General features: G+C 35.9%; 1 protein-coding gene across 1 annotated transcript; it reads right to left on the bottom strand.

Moving 5' to 3' along the window:
* Positions 1-371: 371 nt before the first annotated feature.
* LOC306845546 (mitochondrial inner membrane m-AAA protease component AFG3L2-like) lies at positions 372-9,785 on the bottom strand. The gene is made up of 17 exons (XM_079378417.1): positions 9,592-9,785; positions 9,199-9,292; positions 9,041-9,121; positions 8,848-8,960; positions 8,420-8,572; positions 8,236-8,310; positions 7,511-7,635; positions 7,107-7,380; positions 6,876-7,013; positions 6,620-6,773; positions 6,254-6,361; positions 5,479-5,604; positions 5,278-5,388; positions 5,026-5,141; positions 4,752-4,952; positions 1,822-2,016; positions 372-1,693 (listed from the first exon to the last, which is right to left on the bottom strand). The coding sequence occupies exons 1-17, from the start codon at positions 9,685-9,687 to the stop codon at positions 1,451-1,453; spliced, it is 2,403 nt and encodes an 800-aa protein (XP_079234543.1). The 5' UTR covers positions 9,688-9,785; the 3' UTR covers positions 372-1,450.
* Between the last annotated feature and the right edge of the window lie 2,830 nt (positions 9,786-12,615).

Raw genomic sequence — 12,615 nt, 5'->3', positions numbered from 1 at the left:
TCATTTCTTATCAACATAACTAGTTAATTGTGAACTACCAAATGACTGTGAATTATTCACTAAGTCCGATTTAAATGCTAACTAACTAGCAAACAAGATTATGGACTGTCATGAATCTTTTTGACTGACTCAAAAAAAAAAAAAAAAAAAAAAAAAAAAAAGCAGTTCATTTTCACTTTCCTGTTCATTAGGGCCACTACATTTTAAATAATTTTTATTTATATTTATATTTATTGCTGCATTCGCAACCATTTTTGTCGCAGTCTGGAGCTGTGGATCAGTGCATCGCCTAACAATCTGAAATCAATGTACTAAAAAAATGTAAAAAATAAAATTCATGCCACAAACAGAGGTATTAAGAACTAAAGAGAAACAGTTTGAAATTTGTGGATTTATTTAGGTTTTCAAACATGTTCAAAACCTTTTGCACAGAACGAAATACACATTTAGATGTAATATCAAGCTGAAGTCACAAAAGGACAATGCGTATTAGATTGAGTTCTGTTTTTAATCTCAAAGCTTGATTTGGATTTGCACTGTAGAATAAATACTGCTGTCAAATCACACACATTCATAAGCTGATCATTAACATAATGAACTACTTATCTGCATTTGTGTATGCTTGCATCTTATTTCATTACAAATGCGAATTATGTCATATGCAACTATTTCAAAATGAGCTATAGTTTAATCAGCCTGTACCACAAAGAGCAGCTGCCTGGGCCATAAATAAAGCAAAAAAACTTCAACAGAAGAAAGCACATCAAAAATGACTGCTCTGTCCTTCAATCAAAGGACGTGATCATAAACTGCCTAAAATAACATGGAAACCAAAGGCTAACGCTCATGCCAGTGCAAATCTGTGAGAGACACGAGTGACTTTGTGCACAACATTCACATATACTTCAGTCTTTCAGAAGCCAGTGAGCAAGGAGAACTGCAAAAAACCTTTCAGAAAGGTCACAAAATTGCAGCAGTTTTGAACTGGGATCTTAAATGTACAGAAAGAGGAAACGCAGCCTGTGCATATCAGCGGCAAGGCTTACAGGTGATTCAGCATGTCTCCTGTTAGACAAACATATATAGAGAGAGATTTTTTTTGTATGTCTTGGTCATTGATAGGTAAAATTGAAGTGACTAGAGAGAATCTTTCTTGACAAGCTACAGTGCTTTTGCCTTAAGTTAAATAGATTTTCTGACAAAGCGTTGATCTGTCACGTAAAATACACTTCACCTTCAACAGAAGATCTCCTGATCCTTTCAATTTTGCTGAAACAAACTTCAGCACAAGAAAGTTTATATTTCATAAACACCCTAGCCCAACGCTCACTACCAAGAGCTGCAGCTCTTCTGAAGAACAGGGTACTTGCCTCAGTGTCCGTCAGGCAAGTGTTTCCCATCTCTTAAATAAGTGCTCTGGACCCTCCAGGGTCATGGTGAACGGGTGTCTTCAGAAGGGCATACCACCAGTGATCTGTCGGGCCACCTGCTCCTCTGTACTCTCCTCCTTCTCGCTGCTGCGCTCCTTGTTCCAGTTCTTCAGGCCCTCCGGCAGCGATGTGTCCTCATCCATGCTTCCCGTTCCCTCCACAAACTCCTCATAAGTTGACTTTTCAGCAAACGGCCTTCGGCCCAGCAACTCCACCATGTCGTTTTTATCCAGCACCTCTTTCTCCAATAGACGTAGTGCCACCTAGTGGTAAAAAGAGAGCATTACTGTTGTGTTTCACAGTTGTTTTGTGTGTACACACAATTCATGTGACATGACGATGAAAACAAATCCTTGTAAAACGCATTGATCATGATAGTGGTCTGCTGTACCTTCTCCACGTCAGCCTTCTTCTCATTTAGCAGCTCCTGTGTGCGCTGATAGGCCGCGTTGATGAGGTTTCTGACCTCTGTGTCGATGAGGCATGCCGTGGCCTCGCTATAGGGCTTCTCCAAAACCATCTCTCCCTGCCGAGGCAGGTCGAAAGACACCTGCCCTACCTTTTCATTCATGCCAAACTGCACAATCTGTAGATGGAAGAGTAACAGTTTTCAGCTGGGGTCTGTGGATTATATTATGGATGTAATATGTAAAAGATACAGTAAATAAATATGTAACTATATATAATAACGGTTTTCCATTTTAATATATTTTTAAAACAATTTATTCCTGTGATGGAAGTAGGGCTGCAAAATGATTAGTTACGATTAATCGATTCAAAATAAAAGTTTGTTTACATACTATGTGCGTGTACCGTGTATATTTATTTTATATTATATTATATATATATATATATATACATACATACATACATACATACATACATACACATACACGTATAATATATTTAAAAAATATATTTGTACGTATTGTATTTTATATGTAAACTCTTATATAATTATATTATATATAAATATAAACATTTTACATTTAAATCTAACATTTTTCCTTAATATATACATGTACAGTGCCCTCCAAAAGTATTGGAACAGTAAAGACAAAATTGCTCTGTTGGCTGTGGAGTCCAGACATTTACAAATATGATTAAAAGATGAATATGAGACAAAACTACAGTTTGTCACATTTTATTATTAGCCGTTTCAACATATAGATGTTTTACCAGCTAAGTTCAGCACTTTTCGAGATTCATCCCTCTATCTGATGTGAGCATAAGTATTGGAACAGTTGCCTCACAGGTCTTTCTAAGTGATCAGCTGTGTCCTGTTGCATTAATTCTTCAGATATTAAAAGCAAGGAAAGTGTTGTATCAGTTATATCCATTACTTCTGTATTCTGAATCTTGCATTCGATGATGACACACAAACCAGGATGTAGATAAGGGAGCTGACTTTGAGAGAAAAGCAAGCAGTTCGGATGCTAAAAGAAAAGAGGAAGTTAATTAGAGCTCTAGCAAAAACAAAGGGCATGGAGAAATCAACAGTTTGGAAACCACCAGCAACCAACAACGACCTGATCAGCTGAGAAAACAACAGTAGTTGATGACAGACAAATCATAAAAGCTGTGAAAATGAATCCTAAAAGACGTGTCTGTATAATCACCAACAACTTCCAGAAAGCTGGGGTGATGCTCTGACAATCTACTGTCCTCAGGAGACTTTGACACAGAATTACAGATGCTACACAGCAAGATGCAAACTTCTGACCAGCACCAAAAATAGAAAGGCAAGATTAGAGTTTGCAAAAAAGCACAAAGGTGAGCCAGAAGAGTTTTGGAACTGTGTTTATGGACCGATGAGACAAAGATGAACCTTTATCTAAGTGATGGGAAAGAAAAAATGTGGAACTGCAAATGATCCCAAGCATACAGCCTCATCTGTAAACATGGTGGAGGTGGTGTCATGGCATGGACATGCATGGCTGTCTCTGGAACAGGCCCTCTCAGCTTTACTGATGACTTAATGTATGATGACTGTAGCAGAATGAATTTGGAAGGGTACAAAACCATCCTGCCTACCAATATTCAAGAAAATGCCACCAGATTCATTGGGAAGTGCTTCATAATGCATCAGGACAATGACCCAAAACACCCTGCCAGTTCAGTCAAGGAATTTATGAGGGCAAAGAAATGGAAAGTCTTAGATTGCCCAAGTCGATCTCCAGATTTAAATCTGATTGAACATGAATTTCACCAGCTGATGAGGAGAGTAAATGCAGAAACTCCCCCAAACAAGCAACAATTGGAATTGGCTGCATTAAAGGCTGGGAAAAGTATTTCAAAGGATGAGACCAAGAGTCTGGTGATGTCTATGGGTCACAGACTCACTGCTGTGATTGTGCGCAAGGGATCTGCCACTAAATAATAGCTTTCAATCTTTTATATCTGCCTTATGTTCAACTGTCCCTATACTTATGCTCACATCAATGAGTGGGATGAACTCTAAAAGTGCTGTTCTTTTTATTTGGTAAAACATGTATGTGTTGAAACGGCTAATAATAAAACGTGACATTCTGTAGTTTTGTCTCATATTCATCTTTTAATCATATTTGCAAATGTCTTGACTCCACAGCCAACAGAGCAATTTTGTCTTTACTGTTCCAATACTTATGGAGGGGACTGTATGTGTGTATTTATATACATATATATATATATAAAAAAATATACACAGCATACGCACACATATAGTATGTAAACAAACTTTTATTTTGAACTGAATAATCGCGACTAATTGTTTTGCAGCCCTAGATGGATAACTGAATTTTTAGCAGCCATTACTTCAATCTTCATTGTCACATGATCCTTCAGAAATCATTGTAATATGCTGATTTGGTGCTCAAGAAACATTTTTTATTTTTATTATTATTTAAAAAAAACTAAATATACATTTAGGTGTAATATTAAGCGACACCTGCTGAAGTCACAAAAGTTTTTATTTTGTAACATTATAAATATCTTTACCATCACTTTTAAACAATTTAATGCATTCTTGTTGAATATTTTTATTAATTTTTTTTTTCATTCTAACGTACCAACCTTTGAATGGTAGGTACTCACAGTTTTGTGGAAATTTGTGAAAACCGTTTTCACAAAAATATTAAGCAGAAAAAAACTTTTTCAACACTGATAATAAGAAATATTTTAGTTATTAAATAATAAAATAATTCAATAATTATAAATTTTTTCGAAACAGCACAAATTAAAGTTAACGTAAAATCCTATCAAATTGTAAGAAATCATCCATTTACCATGTATGAAGCATCAATGATACGGGCAATGGTCAAATCATATAAATGTATAACCGACCTGTGCATAGGCACTCTGTGTCACTTTCTTCAGGTCATCTTGTGCTCCTGTGGTAATGCGGCCAAAAAAGATTTCCTCAGACACACGTCCACCCAGCGTCATACACATCCTGTCCAGCAGCTGCTCCTTGGTGTACAGGTACTGCTCTTTAGGCAAATACTGAGCATAGCCCAAACCCTTCCCACGTGGGATAATGGACACCTGAAACAACCAATGATATGACTGAGTACACTGAAAAGCCAAGTATTACAGTACAGGTGAATAAGAGTTTTACTTTAAGCAGAGGGTCAGCGTGCTCAAGGAACCAGCCGGCTACAGCATGACCAGCCTCATGGTAAGCCACTGTCTTCTTCTCCTCTGGCTGCAGCACCTGCGTCTTCTTCTCAAGACCTAAACATGCAGGGAGCTTATAATTATCTGAACTTCACACCAAAACTATGCATGCACTCTAATAGATCACAGTTTGCTATAAATGTTTAAGAAAAAAATTTAAGTGAGATTTTCAAATTTCCCATCTGTCATTTACCCCCAATTACTCGTTCGATGGCTTGCTCAAAGTGTTTTTGGTTGATGGCATCAGAAAGGTGGCGGGCTGCAATTAACGCGGCCTCGTTGCAAACATTAGCGATGTCCGCACCTGTCAGAGAGAAATCAGTAAGAGGTGAAACTTAGTTCACATCTCATAAACAACTTCTGAAACCCAAATGTATAAACAGTCTTTACATGCCTGAAAAACCAGGTGTTAGAGCAGCCATCTTCCTTGCCAGAGATTCTTTGTCCAACTCTGCATCCAGCTTTAGTGGTCTCAGATGGACTTTGAATATAGAGGCTCTGCCTTTGATATCTGGTGGCCCTACAATCATTATGCATTATACAAAATACACAAACTTAAATTACAGTTTAAACGTTAGGGGTCAGTATTTATTTTTTATTTTTTTTAAGAAATTAATATTTTTATTCAGCAAGGATGCATTAAATTGATCAAACATGACAGAGACATTTATAATGTTGCAAAATATTTCAAATATACAGTTCTTTTGAACTTTCTATTTATCAAAGAATCCTAAAAAAAATAAATAAATCACAGTTTCCATAAAAATTATGAAGCAGCACAACTGTTCTTAACACTGATAATATAAAAAATGTTTGTTAAGCACCAAATCAGCATATTAGAATGATTTCTGAAAAATCATGCGACACTGAAGACTGGAGTACCCATTTATTTCAATTCGTAATAATATTTAACATTATTGCTGTTTTACTGTATATTTGATTAATTAAATGCCACCTTTGTCAGCATAAGAAAATTTTCAAAAACATAAAAAAATCTTAACGACCCCAGACACTTGAATAGTAGTGTATACTTTTAAAACATTAAACACATTGTTGACAGGAAAAAGCCTTTAAATAACCTGTGATTTGAGTTCCCCAACAATTTAAAGGATAAAATTTGTAATTAACTAATAAAAATAAAAAAAATGGGCTGGTGACAAAAACCCTACCGATATATATCTGTCTATCAAAGCGTCCGGGCCTCATCAGAGCTGGATCTAGAATATCTGGTCTGTTGGTGCCTGCCAGCACTACAACATTGGTAGCAGTGTTAAATCCTACAAAAGAGAGAAAGGTATATTAATTTGCATATATAATTACATTACATCAATTTTAATACAATCTTTAAATACTGTTTGATGATCTGAAATGTGAAGGATCTAGAGTCTGAGACCAATAAAATGCTCATATTTTTATTACAAGAAATTGTAATGAAATTCTAAAGCAATCTAAAATTACAATGAAATTATAAAAAAATTTAAAAGACTAAAATAATCTAATCTAATCATGAAAACTATGGTCTTCTAGATACAAACCATCCATCTCAACTAGTAACTGGTTGAGTGTGTTCTCTTGTTCACTCTGTCCCCCGAAGTTGCCTCTGCCTCTCTTTCTTCCTACAGCATCGATCTCGTCTATGAAGAGAATGCAGGGTGCATTCTTCCGGGCCAGAACAAAGAGATCCCGAACCTACCCAAAATTGTAGTGTTTTAGTCACACTGTGAACAAAGTTTGTTTGAAAGCATACTGAAAACCATGAAGCTCATAATAGGATACAGAAAATGTACTTACCCTGGCTGGCCCAACCCCCACAAACATCTCTAAGAACTCTGATCCGTTCACAGTGATGAAGGGGACGTTGGCCTCCCCTGCAGTGGCCTTGGCCAGTAAAGTCTTTCCTGTGCCCGGGGGTCCAGTCAAAATAGCCCCCTAAACAAGCAGATTAAACCCTCTGTTGAAATCTAAGTTAACTTGCTAAATTACAAACCCGTTATGTAATGTTATGTAAAAGCCTTGCGCTACCTTTGGAATCTTGGCACCCAAATCCTGGTACTGCTTTGGGTTCTTAAGAAAGTTTACAAACTCCATGATCTCCAATTTGGCCTCCTCACAGCCCGCCACATCCTTGAATTTGACATCAATCTCGTCTCGTAGTACTTTGGCAGTGGTCTCGCTGACGCTGAAGAGCCCACCCATTCCCCTCCCTGGCCTCCCTGCCCCGGCAGGCCCTCTCCTCAGCATGAACAGTAAGAACCCAATGATCAATACAGTGGGCAACATGCTAAGGAGGAACGACCTGGAAATGACAGAAGAATAAGACTGAAATTAAGAAGCAAATATGGACAGCATTTAAAGTTCCTTGTTTGATTGATGATACTTTTCTTACCCTTTACTAAATTTACTGTAAATGTATGACAATATCTCACCCATCACTTTCAGTGGAGTAGACGACTGGCAGTCTGTTCTCTCCTTCAATACCCAGCTCTAGCTGAGCAGTTTCCAGGTTTCGCTCAAATGTGTCCACACTGCCGATGTTGAACCACACATATTGCTGCTTGGAGAAAGGATCACAGTTCATTGTGTGCCATTTAATAAGCATAGTTTTTAGAGACAAAGGAAAAAAATATTGTACATATACTACCACTCAACGCTTTGGGGACTGTCATTTTTTTAATGTTCACCAAAGCTGCATTTATTTGTTCCTGTAATTTATTCGTGTGATGCAAGGCTGAATTTTCAGCAATCATTTCTCCAGTCTTCAGTGTCACATGATCCTTCAAAAATCATTCTAATATGCTGATTTGCTGCTGACAAAACATTTCCTATTATCATCAAATGTTGAAAACAGTTATGCTGTTTAATATTTTTTGTGGAAACCATGATAAAAAAAAATTCAAGTTGCTTTAACAGAATTTCAAAAGAACAGTATATTTAAAATAGAAATGATATGTGGGTTTCAATCAATTTAATGATGAATAAAAGTAATTTCTCAAAAATATAAATCTGACTGACCCTCATCTTTTGGATGTCAGACTGATAGTCTGACCTGGCTAATGGATAATCTGTTTAATTATACGATCGATGTTTTGGTGACCAATGACTATCTACAAATAATAATCATACCTGTATCAAATCATTGTAAAGAACTCACCCCGTCAACTGGAGTTTTACCAGGGGTAAAGATGACTTTTACATATCGCTTGTTTATAACCTCCAACCTGTCAACCTAGCAAAGATAAAATAAAAACTTCATGGATCAAAGTTCAAGTGTAGGTGGAAAGAAATGTCAAGCAACATTGATTGAAAATACAGATCAAATATAAGTAATTACTTACCACTCCTTTAGCAAGGTAACCATTTACAAAGTCTTTCCAGGTGACCTCTCTTCCTCCATCTCGGAAGAAGAAATAATATGTGACGGCTGTCCAGAAGGCCGTTCCACACAGGAAATACATACGGAACTCTCTATCATCCCACGGCATATCACCCTGCATGAAATGACAAAGAAATTGGGGCATATTATTGCGCATTTTATTGATCTTATTGTGAACAATTAATCAATGCCTAGGTATTTTTTAATGCATTAAATTAATTTAACCTTTAATTATTTTTTTTAGCAAGATGTTACCCTTGACTTTCCAATTAAATGTCAGAGTTCTCTCTGGTGACATATGATGTATCATTACATCTGCCTCAGTAAACAAGCTTTAAATGTTACTATAAGTATAGTATTACCAATAGTAATTACTAGACAATGTTTAACCTTTTGGAGACGGCTGTACCAACTGGATTCATCCTTCCTCCCGCCTCTTTTTCCTCCTCCTCCACTATTTCCACCTCCACCAGTGGTCTTCTGAGCATTGGCTGGCTTGGCCTCTGGGTTAAAACAGGTACAGAAAATAACATGATTATATTGAATGTCATATAAAAGGCAATTAGCTTACGAGAAATATTACCTTTGACCTCTGCGTTGGATGGCTCGGGCTCACCATTTTTTGGACCACCGTTTTTATTATTAGGGAAGTATTTTTCAAATCCTTCAGTGCAAGAAGATAAAATGCAATTAGCAGAACACTCCAGCTTTGAGAACTCAATGTCATTTTGTAATTCACACCTTTGGGAGGTTTGGAGCTTAATCTTCTATAGGTGCCCAAGACCTGAGAGAGCAAGGATCTTCTGTCTAGGACGATTTGCCCAACACCCTGAACCTGCAGAAGCAAATACATTGAGATGATGAACAGCCATACTGCTCTAAAAATGAAATGTCTTTGTATAACAGATTTAAAGTGACGAACTGTGACATAACATGAGCTAGACGCGTTACCCAACGCAATGTCACACAGGCCGAGCCTTGTTTACTGTCAAACTCTCCGGCCTGTGACACTGCAGTCTGCAGCAAACATGACACAAATAACAAAATGCGTATTCGTGATCAGATCGCAGCGTATATCGATGCGTTCACGAATGATGGAAGATCCAGAGAAATACAGTCAAGATGCACATTTACCGATTGCACACGGTTTGTTGATCTGAGATTTGGCAGCAGAGCGTGGAAAAGGTTCCTGCAGCCTCTTGACAGATGCAGATATCGGTGTGCCATCATGGCACTCTTCACTCCAATCAATACAGAAAACAATACACCGGACGAAAAGTTTTGACAACTTGAAATTGACTGCGTCCCATTGCGATTTACTTCCGGTGCACGCTGGTGACACGCGCATTGTAAATATCCATGGTTAACCCTCTGTGGCCCAGATTTACTTTTCTGCACTTTCTCTTTATTAATTGCTATACATTTTTTCACTTACTGAATTGAAATATCATTTCGATATCTTTGCGGTTCATCAAGCGATAAAAAGTCTAGGTATAACTGTAAATAAAGAAAAATCAAGGTGCAAGGAAAATATTGTAGGCCTATTACTTTTTACTTTTTAGATTGATGATTTTTTTTTGTAGATGATACTATAAATATTACATTTCTAATAACTTTTTGTTTTACCTTGGGTAGCCTATTGAGCCTTCTAAGTTATATTTTAAGATAAGTCATAAGAAAAAAGCAAAGAAGATATAAAATACATCAAAAGACTTAATGGTGAAATTGAACTTAGATGATTTTGCAGTTATGAGATCAGACTAATTTAACTCTGAAATGTTAGTCAATGGGAGTTCTGAAATAAAACTTTTTTTGCTCAGCATTAAAGGGCACTATTTTCACTGAACTACACGTTTTTTATTGTTAAAGAAAGATGCAATTGTTCTATCTAATTTATATCAAAAGTGAATAATTTGGGGAATTGTTTGCAGCATACTTCTATTTAGGGCAGTTATGGAAAGATTGATTTTGTTTCTTTAAGAGAATTACTTCTTTTTCTCTCTAATCTGTTTATTATCTGTATGGACTGCATGGCCAAATTTAAACATGGTCCCAGTGTTTCTTCAGAAGGGTCATAGCAGGGTCACAGTAAAGGACAGAGCAAAACACTGTTAGTAATGTGTACTGTAGCATGAAGCAACATGCTTCCCAAAGTCTTTGACTTGGCACTGCATCTTGCCCAACTGGAATGATCACATTCTTTTTGCCCCATTTAAGGGGCCAAGTCCGCTAGATTAAGTTATGGTAATTAAAAATAGAATTTTTTAAAATATAATTAAATTAAATTAAAATTAAAATATAATTTTTAATTTCCCTCTTAACACAGGCCCATGATAAATGCATCAATATAAACAAGTACAAATTTTTCTTCTAAAAACAACAGCCGTTACTTTATCTGAATGCAACACACCATGTAAATTAAAATATGAACAAGAACATTTTTGTTGACTTATTACAACATTAACATTAATAGTAATGTGAGTAAGAGTAGCGCAGTAGAGGATTTGCAGGTGGTAAATTATATGAAAGAGTCTGTGCAGGGTGATTATTTTGAGCATTCCATGCAAGCCCGTATCCCACAAGCCCTTATATGTCTCTCTGTTCCTTACTATCAGTAACATGCATTTAGAAATTAGATTTCTCTAAATCCACATATAGAAACATTAATGACAGAGTGACCTGCTGTGGTCAGTTGCATAAAATGCTGAGATTAGTTTTACAAGTTAGTCATCTAATTTTTGTCTTACAAATTGCTCATAACTTTTTTAGGTCAGTTACAAAAAAACATAGATTGGTCTGAATCTGATAAGTAAGACTTATTACCCCTTGATTAACGACTAGTTGTTCAGACTACTTATTAAGACACAGTCTTAACATAGAGGCTTACTTCATGCAACTGGCCACTAATTTAACAATCAACACATTCACTCAATATGTGTTTAAAAAAAAGTGATATAGCGCTTTGTTTTTCAAAATCATTCAGAGGTAGGGATTACTTGAAACCAGAAGTTTACATACACATCGCAGAATCTGCTTAATGTCAATTATTTTACCAAAATAAGAGGGATCTTACAAAATGCATTTTTGTACTGACCTGAATTAGATATTTCACATAAAAGATGTTTACATATAGTCCACAAGAGAAAATAATAGTTGAATTTATAAAAATGACCTGTTCAAACATTTACTTACACTTGATTCTTTATACTGTGTTATTACACAGTATACATTTTATGATCACATGATCACATTATTTTTGTGATAGTTGTTCATGAGTCCCTTATTTGTCCTGAACTGCTCACTGTTGCTCCAAAAGGAAACACGATGCAAAACATGTAAGTATCTTCTGTAGCTTCTGAAGGGCAGTAATAAATGAAAAAAAAAAGAAGATGTTTAGGCCAAATAAGAAAAATGTATACATCTTCATTCTGTTCAAATGTTTACACCTCTGGCTCTTAATGCACCACTTTTCCTTCTAGAGCATCTGTGAGCATTTGAACCCTCTGTAGTAGTTGCATATGACATGAGTCCCTCAGTTGTCCTCAGTCTGAAAAGATGGCTCTCAAAATCATACAGTCATTGTTGGAAAGAGTTCAAATACACAAAAATGCTAAAATAAGCAAATAATTTGTGGGACCTGAAGGACTTTTCTAAAGAACAGCACGCAGTTTAACTGTTGAGGACAAACAAGGGACTCGTGAACAACAATCGCTAAACAACAACAACAAGTGTATGTATACTTTTGAACATTTTATACATTTTTATAAATTAAACTATTATTTTCTCTTGTGGACTATATGTAAACGTCTTTTATGTGAAATATCTTATTCAGATCAGTACTAAATAAAACATGTTTTTTATTGATTGATTTTTTTGTATGATCCTTCTTATTTTGGTAAAATAATTAACATTTTGCAGATTCTGCAAGGTGTACTGTATGTAAACTTCTGGTTTCAACTATATATATATATATATATATATATATTTGAAACCATATATATATATATATATATATGTATACACACATATACAGTATCTCACAGAAGTGAGTACACCCCTCACATTTTTGTAAATATTTTATTATATATTTTCATGTGACTACACTGAAGAAATGACACTTTGCTACAATGTAAAGTAGTGAGTGTACAGCTTGTGTAA

This window comes from Barbus barbus, assembly GCF_936440315.1.
Source record: "Barbus barbus genome assembly, chromosome: 26".
In the NCBI taxonomy this organism is placed as follows: domain Eukaryota; kingdom Metazoa; phylum Chordata; class Actinopteri; order Cypriniformes; family Cyprinidae; genus Barbus; species Barbus barbus.
Note: the sequence above shows the minus strand (reverse complement) of the source record. Positions and strands in the feature narration are given on the sequence as shown.

Excerpts from the sequence above, each read along its gene's own strand:
- LOC306845546 (XM_079378417.1), bottom strand. The coding sequence starts at position 9,687 with ATGATGGCACACCGATATCTGCATCTGTCAAGAGGCTGCAGGAACCTT. Across the intron at positions 7,014-7,106 it reads TGGGTGCCAAGATTCCAAAG|GGGGCTATTTTGACTGGACC; the intron begins GTAGCGCAAGGC and ends CTGCTTGTTTAG. Across the intron at positions 6,774-6,875 it reads TGGGGGTTGGGCCAGCCAGG|GTTCGGGATCTCTTTGTTCT; the intron begins GTAAGTACATTT and ends AATTTTGGGTAG.